This window comes from Bufo bufo, chromosome 1 (assembly GCF_905171765.1).
Source record: "Bufo bufo chromosome 1, aBufBuf1.1, whole genome shotgun sequence".
Lineage (NCBI taxonomy): Eukaryota > Metazoa > Chordata > Amphibia > Anura > Bufonidae > Bufo > Bufo bufo.
In genome coordinates this window covers 751,663,797-751,681,488 of record NC_053389.1, presented here as the reverse complement: position 1 = coordinate 751,681,488, position 17,692 = coordinate 751,663,797, and the positions used below count along the sequence as shown (strand labels likewise).

Genomic DNA, 17,692 nt, shown 5'->3' with positions numbered 1-17,692 from the left:
ACCTCCTTCTCTTTCTACTTTTCCTACTTTCAAATAGTCCCTGCTTTGATTTCTTACCTTTTCCCCATGGGATTCCAGCTGTCTCTCCCTATCATCAGTGGAGTGTATGAAGCTTGTTCTCAGACGTGGAGCAATGTCCCCACTTACACTGCTTTTATCCTTCCTGATACAGTATTTAATGTGCTTCAAATCTTTTCGCCATTAAATAAATATAGCTAGCATGGATTTTAGGGTAGAAAATAAGAAGCTGCTAACATCTTGGACTGATGACTTGCAATCTATTGCTAAGACTTTGTTTCCTTACAACATTAATTATACACTGGAGCTGATACTGGCATCCAGAATACGTGGCGTTCAGCTGCGCTCTTTATAATCCTCTTTTTCTGATCTCATCAGAGGGAAGCAGATAAAGACATGGGTTAAAGGGCTCAGTCCCTCCAAGAAGAGAGAAATCATTGAAGATCAAAGCTTGTCTTAATGGAAAATAATAATGTAGTTCTTGGTGCAGCATTATATTTTTTAAGGGATAATACTCCACTTAAAAGGAATGGCAGACAATATGGGTCTAAAGTGGGTAAAAATAGAATGTACCAAGGTGAACCGCTGCCAACACACGGTAAGCTAGGGCTACATGCTTCTTAGTCCAGCTAAAGTTGTGTGTGTGACTTTGTCTCAATATTAATGTGACATGACTGGGCTCTCTTTCCCAAAAAACAGAACTATCAATAAGAATCACATATGTCTCCAAACATCTGTTAAATAAATGGAAACAGTCAGGGATGGGCTAGTCCACCAGAGTACCAGAGGATTTTTCGGTGGGCCAAAGTTCTGATTTCAATCTTTCATTTACACGTGGCTTAAAAGGAGATAAATTTGTGTGGCCCACCCCCTCTCTGCCATGTTACTTCCCTAAAAGTGGCGAGGGCAGCGTACAAATGTCACTTGCAAACACAGGAATTGTGACCTTTTTTTTTACCAGAAATATAGCTTTGGGAAATGATAAATATCTCACATTTTCTTTGATTCAAAATATATTAAACTTTATTGGAGATATAAGGGTTGGGCCCTGAAATTAATTCCCTGTAAACGGGAATAAGTTGCGTAGCAGCAAAGGCCCCTTCAAACAGCTGATCGTTAAGGTGTCTAGAGTTGGAACCATACTGATCTGACATTGATGACCATTCCTAAGGATAGGCCATCAATTCTCTAGTCCTGTAAAATCCCTTTAACAGTGCTGTATAGCTCTTAGATTATGACTGTTGCCAGGACTTTCAGACTACTGCTTCTTCACTATGTCAATGTGGGTGAAAATCAGTAGTCTAAAACTGTGCAGTCAGTCCAGAGACATCACTGTCAGGGATCTTGAGTTTCTTGGACCATCAAATTTCAGGATCCTTATTAATCAGTGATCTACACAGAAAATAGGGGTTCTCACTCTAAATATCAAAATGGACCCCTCATTATGGTGCCAAGTTTATTCACCCAGGACAAAAGGGTTCAGTACCCATTTAATCTTCCACGACAGTTGGGTCAATTCCTCACCTTCTTTTTTGAAAACTATGCAGTTCCTCTGGTGAAGGTCATGAAAACGGACTATGGATGGGTGCCCTCTGTCCAAGGGCCCAAAACACCTATATAGACTACCTCTATGGTAACTATTGGCTTGCTACCCAGAATTGATTACCCTATGTAAATGTCTAAGTAGTATCCCATTATCTCAGCCAAAGATCCTATAGAAGTACAGATACTTCCGTGTCCCGTACCTGTGGTATGCTGCTTACAGAAGACCGAAAGTTCTGCATGATTCTCGTCAAGTCCTGCACACCCCTGCCAACCTCTTCATGTGTCTTCTGGTTCAAGTAGAAAGTACAGACTATTCCAGCACTAGGACAGCAGAGAAGAGAAAGAATTTCAATGATTTATCACATTAAGCAATTGATTGTATCAACCATTGAAAATATAACTTGTAAGCTAAATTTGGAGCTCCAACTAATAGACACCTACATACATAGAGCAAACCAAACCAGCTTTTCAGCTTTGGTTTTACACGTTCATTAATATTCATAGATAGAAACTCCGAGATATAATGAAATCATTGATGACATGAGGACTTGTTCAACTTACATAGAAAAAAAGTGTTTCCCGCCAACATACAAACAGCACCACTCTTGTCTATTTTATGGAATTGATATTGTGTCATGAACAAGGAAAACAACTCCACCACCAGCTTTTGCCAAAACAGAATTTTACTTAAACGTGGTAATGAACACAACCACAAATGCTGAGAACATACAATAAATTTACATACACCCAGCCCGAAGGCTGAGACCCTTGTGCTGCACAGCATGGCGCCCTCCGATGGATGCAGGAAGAAAGCGTGGTAATTTACCTACTGGCAGGCACAACTAAACTGCCACACCTTACCTATTATTACCCTAAAAAAACAAGAATAAATGTATGGGTGTGTGGTAGGGACTAGCCTGCAGTGCCGCACAACAGCTTACAATCTTACAAAGGTCTACAGTATTCCCCCTCCCATAACTGGTCTTATAGCACGTGGCTAAGTATTCCTCCTGAGCAAAACCTTAGCCTGGCTTGAGTTTGTGGAAAGTTTATCAGCTCTCCAATGTAAAATGTCCCTTTAAATTATGGAGTCCTTGCAAAGAACAATAGCAACACTTGTGGCCTGACACAAACAGAGACCCTATATAACTAACTACAGGCCTGGTCTCAGTCTCTAGGCGCCAACACTGTAATGAGGTGCGTGCACAATCTTCTCTGCCTCCGCTGGTGACTCTGAACAGAACAAATGCCTCTCCAACAAGCATACGGTACTCCAGTGTATGTAGCTTTGCTCCTCAGCTCTCATCAGCGTTCCTGGAAGCAATCCTGTTTCCTCTGGTCAGGATCAGGGTCTTGGACACAATCAGCTTCACTTAACTGCAGCTCTGGTCACTGAGGGATGCTCTCACACCTGGATACCGTCGGATCCTCTGCTGACACAGTTCCTTAGTCTCACCTCCCTCTAAGATGGCTGCTTCCTTTCTCTTCCTCTCCAGGCTTTGTGTAACTCCACCTCTCATGAATATGGAAATATATGCAGTCTGTAGCTGTGTTTAGGAAACAGCGGCATCTTGTGGCCAAACAGCAAAATGTCAGTCCAGATGATTTAATTTAATTTACACAAACAGTGTTCAGACAAGGAGAGCTGTTTCCCCATCTCACAATTGCAGCTCTGGGCCATATAGACATGTAAACTTGTTTGAAAAATAGACATGACTGGTTGGAAAATTTTGGCCTTCTTAGGCTGAAATGTGTATATGGATATGGCATGATGAGACAAACTTGGTTGATCATTTGTGATGGTGCTCAAGGACCAGAGAGTAATTATTTTTTTAAACTGACTTTCTGTTTAGTCTGTTATGTTGCTGGTGGGATCCTTGTGTGAATGATCTCACAAATGACTGATTGGCAGCACTGACAGGTGTTCCTCAAAATGTAAAGCCCACCGTACAATTAACAAAATGAAAAACAGAGGAATTCAAAATCATTTTTTTGATGTTTAGCCAATGTTTTTTTATTTTTATATATATAGATGCTTAGCTATTTTGGGTGAAGAGGTGGCCACATAAGAAGACGAAAGTATTATAAAAATCACATGGTAGGTGGTGGGCCTTCTTATACATTGTGCATACACATATCTCATGGAGTAGACTTTTCCAAAGGCTGTGGACAGTAGGTAGCTATTACGATGGTCCTCCACAAGTCTTTTTCTATAGATACATGCAATCTTCCCAAATGACCAAAGGTGTGCAATCATATATTTCTGCCATGCCCAACTGCAGAGTGCAGTCCAAGATCGGATGGCTAGTCCATCTCAGTAGTAAGATAACTCTTGTCAGAAGTAAGATAACCCAAACCACATGCAGTAAAGGCTCCAGCTGCATGCGTGCATTACTTTACTGTCTTTACCCCAGCACTATCCCTTTAATTTGGTCCTCAACTTTCTGCAAAAGTTAAATCCCTCAGATGTTGGTTCTTAGTAAAGTTTATTTTTTGGCAGTTTTCACTCACAGGGATGGTGTATCCCTAGAGAATGATTCTATTCTTGACCTTTTGTTTGTCTAGCTTATAAAACTGCAGCAGCATGCATGTTCACTCTTGGCTGGCTTTCCAGGAACCTCCTCTAACCAAGGGAAAATGGAGCCATCGCACAACCCGGCAACTATTAGTAAGGACTGCCAGTGAACTAATTCCTACACATACATACAGAGCGCATAGATCATAGTTAGCATCACAGTAAACAGCTTTAGTAGTAAACAATAACATTAACCCTTTATCAGTAAACCAACGGCTCACTGCACAGCATGGATCATTGCTGCATATAAATGCAGCTAAACGAATGGACAATCATGAGGGAACAATGTTCATAGAAACATTTGTCCCCATTCATTTCCTGCTTTCTTGACCTGTTTAAAGGGTCTTCAGGCATATAAATCAGGGCAGCCATTTTCGTGCATTGGTAGATGACATGACGCACACCTAGATGTCTAGACTAATCTAGTAATTATATTGCTAGATGAAAACTTTTTAGCACAATGGCTACAGGTGAGGCTCAATAGCTAGCTGACTAGCTTATCACTACATGAAAAGAGATCTTGTGTCAGGAACAGCTGACATCCATATGTATGAATGGTTCTATAAAGGTCTTTGATATTTGCCATTGGGACAATGTTGTTGGCTTGTTCATGCATATAAAAGCTTCAACAAAGACTATAGAGCAAATGCATTAATAAAGCATCCGACAAAAAGAGAAAATCATGGGAAGGTGAGCTTTTAACATCTATTCACATGGTGCAGTGCTGCATGGCTGCCGTTGTTGCTGTGATGCTGTGCCTGTGGGTCGGTGCTGCCCAGTGCCAAGAGGGCTTAGTCTGACAGTAGGGGTGCTGTTGGACAGCTGGGTTGCACCGTCCGCCGGTGTGATGTTGTGATGGCGGTAGTCGTCATGTGGTGCTGCACCAATTTAGAGGTAACCTTGGCGTGGTGAGTGGGCCTATAAATTTGGATCAAAAAGGATACTAATACCTCATGTACAGTACATAGGATAGGGTGTGGTATACTATTTATTATATTGAGAAGTGATATGAACTGTGCTGAGAAGCAATAACAGATCAACGTAGGGCATATACTGTAGATGCGCGATTCATGCTTTTTTTCTCTTTTTTTTTGGGCATTAATAAAACGTGATGTAAATAGACGCCAATCAAGGATTGGTAATACAGTGGATATGTAAAGCATGGCAAGACAGGGCAGACTGAAGGGTGGTCATATGTATGATATAAAAGTCAAGCAAAATCAACTAAACATCTCATGGGTATAAGGAGTTTCCCACTGTAAAGAATCAGATCTATTGAGTTTCATGTGAGCCAAGGATACAGTATAGGCTTATGATATGAGTCGTGTGTATTTCCACCATTGGTCAGATGCAGCGCTCACGCCTGAAACCCCTACCTGTGTGAAAGGTCCTCAGACAATTGGATGATTGTGGAGGTCCTACTGGAATGACCATGATTAGCTGTTATCGCTGAGCAACGCTGCAGGGGTAATTAATGGGGTTGTGCTGCAGTTCCCATACAACACTAGGTGGGTTGTGCTGTGGTTTTATAAAATAGCCAAATGGATCAGTACGATCCGAGCTGTGGTCCTTTCAGTGTAATCATTGATGTGGGTTCCATTGGTTGAACCCCCACCGATATGACTTACACGTCACATATAATCTAGTGTTTTTATGTGGGACCTGCTTTTATTGCAGCTTCTGCAGCCGCTGATTCTCCTCCATAGACAATGACGATTCTCACAAAATTAAATTTATATTTAACTCCTGCAAAGCTGGAATGGCCAGTGAGAGGATGGAATTTAAGCTACCAGCCATCCAGAGAGAGTGCCTGTTCTTCTGTGATTCAGGTGAATTACCAAGCTCTCTAAGAGGCTCCCAGGCACTTTAGAGGTAAAATGAAATGACGGCAGTTCTGAAATGAGGTCAAGTGACAGCGGTGACAGTCCAGCCTGCCACACTCACTTCATCAGATGCTTAATCTGGAGATAATTAAAGGTGACTGCTCTCTCCCCTCTGTTTGCTATACACATTATGCATATTATTATTCTAGAATGTGGCCCGCTGATATCACCTGCACTGCATGTATACAGGGAAAGGATTTCTATTGCTAGCTTCAACTTTTTTATATGCTGAGAAATGAAGGATATACTAGTCTCTATACTGTACAATATGGTTATATGGGAGTTGTGTGGGCAGATACAGGAGCAGTGCCTCAGGCTTTTAGACATCTCACCATAGACTGTCCAAGCCAGTTTTACCCTCCTTATATTTCTCCAAACAGAAGTCACAAGGACAGACTGATGGATGATATTGCACCCATTTGCTCATGTCCATATTCTCGCCTCTATAGGAAACTACTGTATGTGCCATCTGCCACGGTTTATTATATAAGACATATAAAGTACACTCCTGAACATTTAAATTGCAGCACTAAGAAGGCCAAGCAGTAAGGTTATGTAAATCAAAGAAGCAGCAGGAGTTGCTAGGATCTGCGATTGATCAAATTTTTAAGCACCTAGCTCCAATCTGTGGCATGTGGGAGGGGCATAAAATCCAGATTAAAAACAACGTTTTTTAGCCATATGAAACATCAAAAATTGGATTAAGTCGTGTGGGAGGGTTGTGCAATGTCTCCTGATCATCAAGGTGTCAGTTATCGCTAGTTCTCACAAACTGAGAGGGACAGAATCTTTGAACCGAGACCATGATTTATCACTCTGGAAGATCACTACACATCTAGGCTGAGATGTCAGCACTGTTTAACATTGTGTGTCCTGATGTTTGGGAGAACAAGGATGAACTGGAATTGCAGCAGTCTCGCGAGACTTTGCAAAGTAATAACTTTGGCTCATCAGAGCCAATACATTCTAATACTGTACGGAGTGCTCACTTCGTACAGTATTCAAACTAAGTATTATGCAAATCGACTACGCTCATCCCTAATCAGAATGCATTTGCACATTAGGCCAGAAGCCAGACGTCCAGCTACAGGTGTTACATTAACTTCACTCCAGCGGTCTCAAAAGCTACCATGGTGTACAGCAAGACAGCAGTGGAGGCTGGAATGGAGGTCTATCCTCTTCAGCGATGAGTCCCGCCTTTTGTATCGGATGCAGTCACAATTGATTGGTCACACTGGTCCTACTTCCGGGATTATGGTGTGGGGTGACATAATGGACCCCTTTAATCCTAATTTCAGGTACACTAACAGCTCGGAAATTACATTGATTTGGTTGTGGAACCAGTGGTACAGCCATTTCTCCAAAGTGTTCCAGGAACCATTTTTTAAGCAGAAGAACAACTCATGTTGCTCATGCTACTGTGAACTACCTGCGTGGTCTACATGTACCACCATGGTCTGCAGTGTCTCCAGACTTGTCTCCCATCGATCACATCTGGGACGTCATTGGTCGGTAATTGCAAAGTGAGCTGCTTGATACTGTATAAATCAAGATGTTTTAAGTATTTTGTTTCCATTTTTTTATCGTTAGTATATCATTAACTTGTTTATCGATCCTGTGATTTCCATAATTCCACAACTTTTCCTCCTTGGAGTTGCAATTTTGATGTTGAACAAGCACCCACTAAGCTAATAAACATATATTATTCTGCCTATTAGAAGCACAGTACCATTATAGATATGGCATGTACCCCCTGGGGTTTTACAAAACCACCCAGGGAACCACCTGATACCAGGCAGGAAGAGTGCAGTTTTATTAATAAATAAATAATATATTCTGTTACACTTTCCACCATTGCTTCAACCCGAAACAGCTGTCTGCAGATGAGGTGCTGGCTTATTTAATATCCAAGTCATGTCTCAAGGCTTATTTTAAGAGCTGAATATTGACTTATAGGATAGCTGCCTTACATCTGGTGGCATTAGAGGCAAAGCTTGTTAGGAGCTCATTTGCATTTCTTCACCCCTTACTAGCACAGATAGCACAGCAGTCCCCAGTCTAATGGTCGGTGGTTGACCATGGTGTTCTGACCTGCACCCAACTTTGCTCTGTCAGAAAGATCAACAGGACCTATAGTGTCATGAGAAGCATGCTAAGCACTCATGTCACCAAGGAATCACTTCAGTTGCATGCTAGTCAGGGGTCCACAGAGCATCATAGGTGGCTGGCAGGGGCGTAGCTATAAGGGGTGCAGAGGTAGCAGTCGCTACCGGGCCCAGGAGCCTGAGGGGGCCCAAAGACCCTTGTGCTGCATAAGAAGACACCAGCATTATAGAAAGTGCATGCTGTTCAAGTTACACCTCTGGCTGGAGGGAAGGGGTTAGGTCAAGAATTTGGCATTGGGGGTGCTATTTCAATTTTTGCCTCAGGCAGCAGGAAGACTATGTGTGTCCCTGCCTCTGGCCACAAAGCACTGAGTGAAGGGGGGGCACAAGCTGAACTCGTGCACTAGGGCCCATGAGCCTTTAGCTACGCCCCTGGTGGCTGGTATTCATGAAAGCCTAGCACCCGATGTGCTGCTCCTTCAGCAAAAACTAGCAACTGCTTTGCTGTCCCATCCAACATCTTCAACAGCTATTCACTATTGAAAAGTATGGTATGGGGCAAAATACTCTCAGTTTCTCCTATACCGCAACCCTCCATTATGTGAGTGACAGCCTCAGGTCCACTCAATGAATTGTTATATTGTTTTTTTTAAAATATATATTATTTTTTCATTCATTAGTTATGAATTAATTATAGGCAGGTCCACAGTATTCATTTTGGCATTTATTACATTGGCCACTCAATTACAGAATGTGCACTATGTAAGGAACATTTGAGGATCAGCCAAGGAAGCATGTGGAATTGTAAAGTCATCTTGTTGCAAGGCAGGTATTCAGTAAGGTTTAGAGTCCAAACCACAGTATTGCAGGAAAGAGTCCTGGTGATATTCATCATCCGTACTATAATCCTTTTCCCCAAGCGCTTACAATCTTAGGCCTCTTTCACACGACAGTTTTTTTTTTCCGTTTTGCAGGCCGTTTTTTGCGTTTTGTATACGGTCCGTATACGGAACCATTCATTTCAATGGTTCCGCAAAAAAAAAACTGAATGTACTCCGTATGCATTCCGTTTCCGTATTTCCGTTTTTCTGTTCCGTTGAAAGATAGAACATGTCCTATATTTGGCCGCAAATCACGTTCCGTGGCTCCATTAAAGTCAATGGGTCCGCAAAAAAAACTGAATGCATACGGAAATGCATCCGTATGTCTTCCGTATCTGTTCCGTTTGTTGCGGAACCATCTATTGAAAATGTTATGCCCAGCTCAATTTTTTCTATGAAATTACTGTATACTGTATATGCCATACGGAAAAACGGAACGGAAAAACGGAACGGAAACACAACGGAAACAAAAAACGGAAACGGATCCGTTTAAAACGGACCGCAAAACACTGAAAAAGCCATACGGTCGTGTGAAAGAGACCTTATGCTGTACTACTGACATAAATAGCCCTTGTTGGAATTTCCATCCAAAAGCTGAATTGAGTTCTACATAAAAATTCCTATCAGATACAACGCATGATGGTTATTTTAGGTGACAATATAGAAATGGGATGTCATACTGATAGAGCTTTGAGGGACCATGCAGCTATTTTTATATGGATGTCATTGCATTGTATGTGACATTTACTGCATGGTCACTTTAAGAAGGTAGAGCTGGGTATGGGGGTATTTCAGACACATGTTTTGCTTCATATCTACAGATGTAGCAACGCTGAATGTGTTATGCAACTGTATAAATTTTGCCCTGAATTTGTAAAGTTTACCTAGTTCTGTGTAAACCAAAGAGATCATCATGTGTTGTGCCAGATAACAAATCCAGCTTTCTATAGAATAGATATACTGTAAATATAGATAACTTACAACAACAAGCAGAATGTGCACAGGAGCAGCACGTATATAGGAGTTGGCTGGCAGATGCCTCCTTCACACGGGAGGACCCTTCGTGAACGACACTGGAATATGCAGAACGTTAACCCAAACGCCAGCATGAAAATGAGGTAAAGGATGGCAATGACAGCACAGGTCACATAACCCGCTTCATACTTCACAATCTGCAATGAAAGAATGTTTAACAAATCAACATATTGGCGATATCGAAGAACAAAAAGAACATTACATAACATAAGGTATACTGGAAATAATAGATTTCTTGGCACGTAATTGGGTCTCAGTGGTGGACAGTGATGCCTTTCTGAGAAACGAACGTTAAAAACTGACCCATTCGATTGTATGGGGGCAGTTGGTCAGTGAAAAACGGACAAGATAGAACATGTTCTATTTTTTGAAGTCCGTTATTCACTGGCAGTAAAAAAAATGCCGTGTGAATAACCCCATTGACTACCATTGGTCTTAAAACGGATGTTTCATGGCTGTTAAAAAAAGGTGCATTTTTGACTGTCATGTGCATATAGCCTTATAAGAGAAGGGGGTCCTGTCCTGCGACACCTTTTATAAACCCAAGTTGGCCACTGAGGAAAGGAGATCCTGATATTCTGTTTCCATGACCCTTGGACCAATTCCCCACCTCTTTGATAACAATGCATTTCCTCTGTAGATGATCACATAAGGCCAAAATGGATGGTACCAACCAAGGATAGGCCCCGGCTGTATAAAAGCCACATGTCTGTCTCCATGGTATGTATGCCCTATCTTGGACTTTCTTGACAAGTCAGAAAGTTGCTTCAAGCATCCACCAGCATGCAGTTCTCTGGGTAGAAATGGCCGGCTTAAAAGAAAGGCCAAATGAAATGGGGGTACCAACTGGCCAAACTCTACCTGAAGATCTAAATGTATGGTAAGCTCGGCATTCATAGTCTGGTTGTCCGTGCTTAGCATGGGTGGGTCACAACACCCAACAACTGTATTGACAACCACACTGTCAATACAGTTATCTCAGCCAAACTACTACTGAAATAATAGCTCCATCAGAAATGTGAGCAACAAAACTCAGGTGCACCCATCATTTCATTGCTTTTAAAGGGTTTGTCCAGCCAGTCAAATAAAAAAAAAAAGTTTGAGTTGAGAGGTGGTTGAGCACGCAGCCTGACACTTCACTCAAAATCTGTGAAAACCACCACAACACATCATTAGGCTGTTTCCGTCAGTGCCATAAACTCCCTATAGAGATTTATTTTGCTAAATCAATCTTCATAAAATTTTAAACTTGTTTAGATATAACATCATATGGTCGACTTAGGGTTGAATAAAGGTCATTTGCATTGCTTTCGACGTGCTATTGCCACAATGATTAGGAAGGAACAAGGAATATTAGTCCATGCCCCCATTATGTGTGTCAACACTGCAACCTCTTGAGGTTGTTGTGTCATGTTTTCTCTAATTAGGTCCTGCAACTAAAGTGGTTGAATTTCCCAGTGCTTCCAGAAATGCTGAAAGGGAGCAAATCTTCTACTATTTCAGGGGTGCATAATCGGGGTTAGCGCAAGTCTCTAGGTCAGGCATGCTCAACCTGCGGCCCTCCAGCTGTTGTAAAACTACAACTCCCAGAATGCCCTGCTGTAGGCTGATAGCTGTAGGCTGTTAGGGCATGCTGGGAGTTGTAGTTTTGCAACAGCTGGAGGGCCGCAGGTTGAGCATGCCTGCTCTAGGTGCTCAAGACAGAGGTATGAGAAGGCACCCCACCACGTTCATCCCTCCACAACTATCCCCTCAATAGATGTGCAGTTCTTAAAGCAGGACCAGCTGGCAACCCAACCCTCGCCAGCTCCTGCTGATCATCTATTGGGGTTCATTCCTGACTTATCACATACATATAAACACGACTGTTTAACATTTACATCAAATAATGTAAATTCAGAGAATTGCATTTTTTTTTAGTTATCCGTCAATGGTGCCCAAACTTTTCTGATCTCTAGTTCTGGCGTTGTGCATAAAAGGTTGTACACAGAAGTTTCCTTTCTAAAATATAAAAAAGCCATACCCTGGTAAAACTGGTAGATTAAAATTAGTCTGTCACCAGGAAATTCACTGATAAACCGGACACAATGTCTTGTAGACCTGCTGCGCTGAATGTAATGATACTTTTCACCTAGTGATCCACTGCTTCGTTCTGGAGAAACAGTACTATTAATCCATATGCAAATGAGCAGTTAGGTGCCCTGAGGGCAGGACCAGTGGAGGACTTTATGCTTGGGGCCCCAGAGATCAGGAAACCCCCTGCTGGCCACGAGAGGTTGGCTGAAAAAATAGAACAAAAGGATGGAAATACTGCCTCTGTAGCTGCATGGTTGCCAGCGGGACTCTTCCCAGCTCTAGAGCAGCACCCGAAGTGCCCAGGATGCGCTGTTAAGCTGAGAGTAGGGCTTAGTGGGTCATCAGTAGTGGAGCTTAGCGGTGTGACCAGGGTGGAGCCTAGTGGTGTGATGAGGCAGAGCTTAGCAGTGTGACAGGGGGAGGTTAGAGGTACAATGGGTGCCCCAGACATAACTTTACTTGTGCAATAACACCCACTGATTCCGCTTTATAAATCTTCTCCACAGCCAGGGTCATGTTATCAATGTCTAGGGTCATCCAACTGTGCGCTAGTCTTCATAATAATGCCCCGATGCCCCTTAGGCATGAGAAGATTTTATTTTTATTTTGCTTTCAGTGCTTGACTCACCTGTGATGTTTCCAAAGTTGAGGAATTTTGTAATACTGAACGCATTAATTCTAGAACATAAAACGCAAGAAGTTTAGTTGGATTACATACATTAGAATAATGTGCAAAAATGACTCTAATGCACAGATGCGTTTGTGATGTGTTTAAGTGAGATTTTCCATAGGATTGAAGGTAAACTTACTGAGCTGTTTTAAGGAGGTTGTTCAGAATGGACATATTTTTTAAATCCCACCGTCTCCCCACCAGACCTGTGAAGTGAAGCATACTTACCTGCTCCACGTCGTTTGGTTCTCGCTTTGTGAGACCCAGGCTGTCATCTGTATACTTTTGTCCCTGGATATAAATTTCCAGAATGGATGGTGTCATGTGTGCTGGTGACGTGTCCGCAAACGGCACATGACCCAGGAGTGAGATGCTGCTCGGAGACATGTCACCACGCAGCAGTGCAGGTGACCCTGTCTATGCTCTGGGACCCAGAGAACTTGAACTATGCTACATCTTCTTTTGTGTTAGGATACATCCAAATTTAAGGGGTTTTCCGAGGTATTCTCACTGATGATTTATCCTCCGGATAGGCCATCAGTCTCTGATTGGCGGGGCTCCGACACCCGGGACCCCCGCCAATCAGCTATTTGAGAAGGCATTGGTGCTCGCAGTAGAGCTACGGACTTCTTGCAGCTTTGACTAGACCACTGACGTCACGTTCATCGATCACGTGGCCTAGAAGCAGCTTAGCCCCATTCAAGTGAAAGCAGCTGAGCTGCGATACCAAGCACAGCCACTATACAATGTACGGCACTGTGCTTGGTGAGCTGAGAGAAAGCGGCGGCGCTACTGCAAGTGCCTGTGCCTTCTCAAACAACTGATCGGCGGGGGTCCCGGGTGTCGGACCCCCACAATCAAATACTGATGAGCTATTCAGAGGATAGATCATCAGTTAAAATATCTTGGACCTATTTAGCAGAAATTTTTTCAGTGTGGAACAAATCTCGTCCACCAGCTGCATGGGGTTTTCCAGTCCACAGTATGGCAGTGTGGGGGATTTGTCACTGATTTATTTTTTAATTGCAGATTTTTCGATTTCCACACCAAGTGCAGATATTTAAAGCATTATTTTATTTTCATATTATAATTTTTTTGCATAATCTAGAGGAAAAATTTGCAGCAGCAAATCATTAACAAATTCACACCAAACCCTACTCTATTTGGCGTGGATTTTCCACAGTGAATTTCTGTGCAGATTGCAGGAAATGTCCACAGCATTTCTGCAACATGTGGACATACCCATACTGTTATGCAGAGCAAGCAATCAATACTTAATCAGACTGCTGCAAGTGAACGCATGGCTAGTTAAAGGGATTTTGTGTCCGTTTGTATAATAAGACATCCCTGTCTAGAGTCATTGTACCATCAGCATGCTTGGTTTTAGGGTTGCCCTTTGTTATGTTGAGGACTCTGATACTTGTTTAAAGGTGCATTCCCATGTTGAATTTATGGGTTCCAAAGGTGCAAACCACAACTATTAGACTTTTTTTTATTTTTAGAATAACCTGTGGACATGCCATAAAAGTCTGAGATGGGAGTAAAACCTTTAAGACAATAGTCAATATCTCCATAATGTAAAATATGTACTGTATAAAGGCGTTTATCTGTATTAAATTGACAAGAGTTTAATATACTGAATTTCATGTCTATGACCATAGCCCACATGGCATTGTATAAGTGGCTTTATTCATCTATTCCCAGTCAAGACATTATGAAATGTTATCTGCAGGGATCCCAAAGTACACAAGCTCAGACCACTGTATCCAACAATATTGGGTATACATCAAAAAACATTCTGTATTGGTCTATAGAAATCTCAAGACAAATCACTAAGCCCACTGCAATAATATTTCCCTAATATATTATAAACCGCTAATGAAACATCCTACAAATTGCAGTACAAGCCCCTGCCAGCATGTATGTCTGAGCAAAACACCATATAAAAGCATGCTCATCCCAGCATAAGGGCTGTTTTTTACCTTGTGGTGCAAGGTTTTGTGTATGGAGGTACAGTATAGGCGTACATTAGGCTCCTTAAAACGCTATTATTGTATTATGGTCATAAGCATGAGGTCTTAGACCTCCATCTCTGGAAGCACTTCAGGGCAATCAGGTTAATGGAAGATGGGCCATGGATGAGCCGTGATATACTGTACCAATTCATTTACCATTTCTCAAAGTGATTGTCTCGGATTAGAAAAAGTGCCTGCTTTTTATCCAGACACTAAGCCATTCTTGCCCTTGGGCTTTGGCTTGTACTGCAGCTCCACCTCTTTCACGTGACTCATGGGCTAGAGCTACACTGTTTCTAGTGAAAAAGAAGAACCTTCATCCTGCACAACACCGTTAATGAGGGTAAATGTTTTATATTATTGATGTATCCTCAGGATAGGTCATCCATATCTGATTGGTGGGGGGCCGACACCTGAAACCCCCACCCATCAGCTGTTTGAGGAGGCTGCGGCACTGTGACGTCCATTGGATAGTGGCTGTGCTTTGTATTACAAGTCCTCCCCATTCACTTGAATGAGTCTGAGTTGCACCTAGGCCACGTGACCGATGAACTAGAGTAAGCTGCAAGAAGGGCTCATCACAGCATCACGGCCTCCTCAAACAGCTGATCGGTGGGGGTCCCAGGTGTCAACGCCCATCGTTTAAATCCTGAGGACCTATCCTGAGGATAGGTCATCTATATGAAACTCTCGGAAAACACCTTTAAGGTTTAATATTTTGTTGAATCCACCTTCCATATCCCATTTCTTTAAGTTTTCTTAATATAGTAAACTTTCCTAAAAATGTAATAATATCCTGCTCTGAACTGTTTTCAACATCTCTATCCTATTGCAATCGACGTTCCGCAAGGTTTCATACTTCTCCATATTTCTCAAGCTAAGTGCGATATCCCTCTCAGCTCATCTTTCTCCAGGCATTCATTACATATTACAGGGGGATATTATTTCAATTATACCATTTACACGGCTGTAAAGAAAACTGTGGACCACTTCCCAAGTGGAGACCATGCACAAGTGGTGTAGATATATTTGAGGGGCCAGATTAAAATACATAGATTAGCACCAAAACAGACTCAAAACATTTCCACATTTCAGAAAACCAATATGTGCATTGTGTCCATCTATATTAAACATAGTATAGTATAGTTGTCCTACCTTTTGGAAAGGAGTTGGGCTGGACAGTATTTAGAAACAATCTTTGCATCCTATAGAGTGGGATCAGTCCACCAGAATCTTGCCTCATCATAGAACTATTTTGATCATTTTCTAGCGTGTCAAATTTTAGCACTCCAGAATCAGTGACTAACTCACAACTCTGAGGAGCAACCATCCCCATGCTGAAGAACTGGAGACAGAGCAACCAACACAAGACATCCATGCAGCATATCCTAAAGTCCAGGGAAGCCATGTTCTATCAACTGCTCTGTTACCAGCCAAACTTCAGACAGTTCATTCTCCTCAGGTCTGTCTTCAGTAGAAGATCCATCACATCTGTCTCTGGCTGTGATTAATCAACAGCTGAGAGAGCAGACACTCCTGGGACTACAGTGAGTGTATAAGCATGTGTTTCAATGAACTTGATGTACCTGTTTATTTGTGTTGGGACAGGCCCAGTGTTCTGCAAGAGCATCCAAGACACATCCTTCTCTGCTGAGTCACAAATACCTGGGAATGAACAGGTGAGTGTAATTACTAATTACTATCAACCATCACAAGCAACAGCCCCTGTACTTTCTGCATTCCCATGTAAGTAGCATCACATTTTGGGACAAGCTCATGTGGAGGAAGTAACTGATTCATGGGGAGTATTCATTGGAGACATGGTGGCTATTGTTAAGACTGCTCCACTTCTTTCTTGTTTCTTATCAAATGCCAAGAAGGGCAAATAAGTCTTCTAAAAGTATTCCTGGAGGCCCTCAGTAAGTTTAGGAACTGAGCAGGAGCTTAGTTTTCCTTTTTTCATAAACACTCTTATTCGTGCAATGAAGACCAGGAAACCCAAGCCCTACCTCTCTTAAGTGGTCTCTGGCCAAAGATAGAGGAGACCAGGCTCAGATGTACAGTGCATCTACAAGACTATATTACAAATGTTATATATTAATACATTTTATATACAATGTTAGATGTACTGTAGGTTGATAAGGCTCATTGATCTAAAATTGAAATTAGATTAGGTCAACATTCAGCACAAGAACTCTAGACATTTACATAAGCATTAATGTTATTTTGTTCTAAAAAATTGTTTCAGCCTTTCCTGTGGCAGAATATTGTACAGAATTACAGCTCTTATGGTAACAAAGCCTTGTCGCCTCTGGCCTCTTCTCAAGACTTAATATATTTACAATTTTTCCGGACATAAGACACACTGGACCATAAGAGGCACCACAAATCAGAAGTATAAAAATTGGGAATAACATTTTTTTTACTTTAATGTCTTGATACCATATCACTATAAGAGTCACAGAGTCCCCTCACATTTTCAGTCACAGCTGTACACAACAACCTAGCATTAATTCACACAGTGAATATCAGGTACTTATGTACGCAGCTGCAGGCGTCCTCAGGTAGCTTCTTGCACAACCACAAAAGGCTCTTCTAGGGGGATATTTTGTGCGGCTTGGGCAGTATTTTGTATTGCACTGTGGTATTTTGTGCTGCACTGTGGTATTTGGTTCTGCTATTCTGTGGTATTTGGTTTTGGTGGGGCAGTATTTTGTGCTAGATATAGAAAGTCAAATTGCAGCGCTCACCTGCGTATCATATCAGAGGCACGGATGTGGCCAGTGCAAAGCCACAATAACTGTGTAAAAAGTGGAAGGGTCCAGCTTCTGATAAAATGATATCCTTTATTCGATGCGGTAAAATCCATACAAAACAAGACAGATGCCA

General features: G+C 42.0%; 1 protein-coding gene across 3 annotated transcripts in view; it reads right to left on the bottom strand.

Annotated features, from left to right (window-relative positions):
• Positions 1 to 16,349, bottom strand: part of PROM2 (prominin 2) — a 76,286-nt gene extending 59,937 nt beyond the window's left edge. For all 3 annotated transcript variants that reach the window (XM_040414472.1, XM_040414471.1, XM_040414473.1), the window contains exons 1-4: positions 15,959 to 16,349; positions 12,747 to 12,796; positions 9,989 to 10,179; positions 1,764 to 1,884 (exon numbers count right to left, since the gene is read on the bottom strand). In XM_040414472.1, coding sequence (XP_040270406.1) covers positions 1,764 to 1,884; positions 9,989 to 10,179; positions 12,747 to 12,796; positions 15,959 to 16,211 — 615 coding nt within the window. In that variant the 5' untranslated portion in view covers positions 16,212 to 16,349. The remainder of the gene's footprint in view (positions 1 to 1,763; positions 1,885 to 9,988; positions 10,180 to 12,746; positions 12,797 to 15,958) is intronic.
• Between the last annotated feature and the right edge of the window lie 1,343 nt (positions 16,350 to 17,692).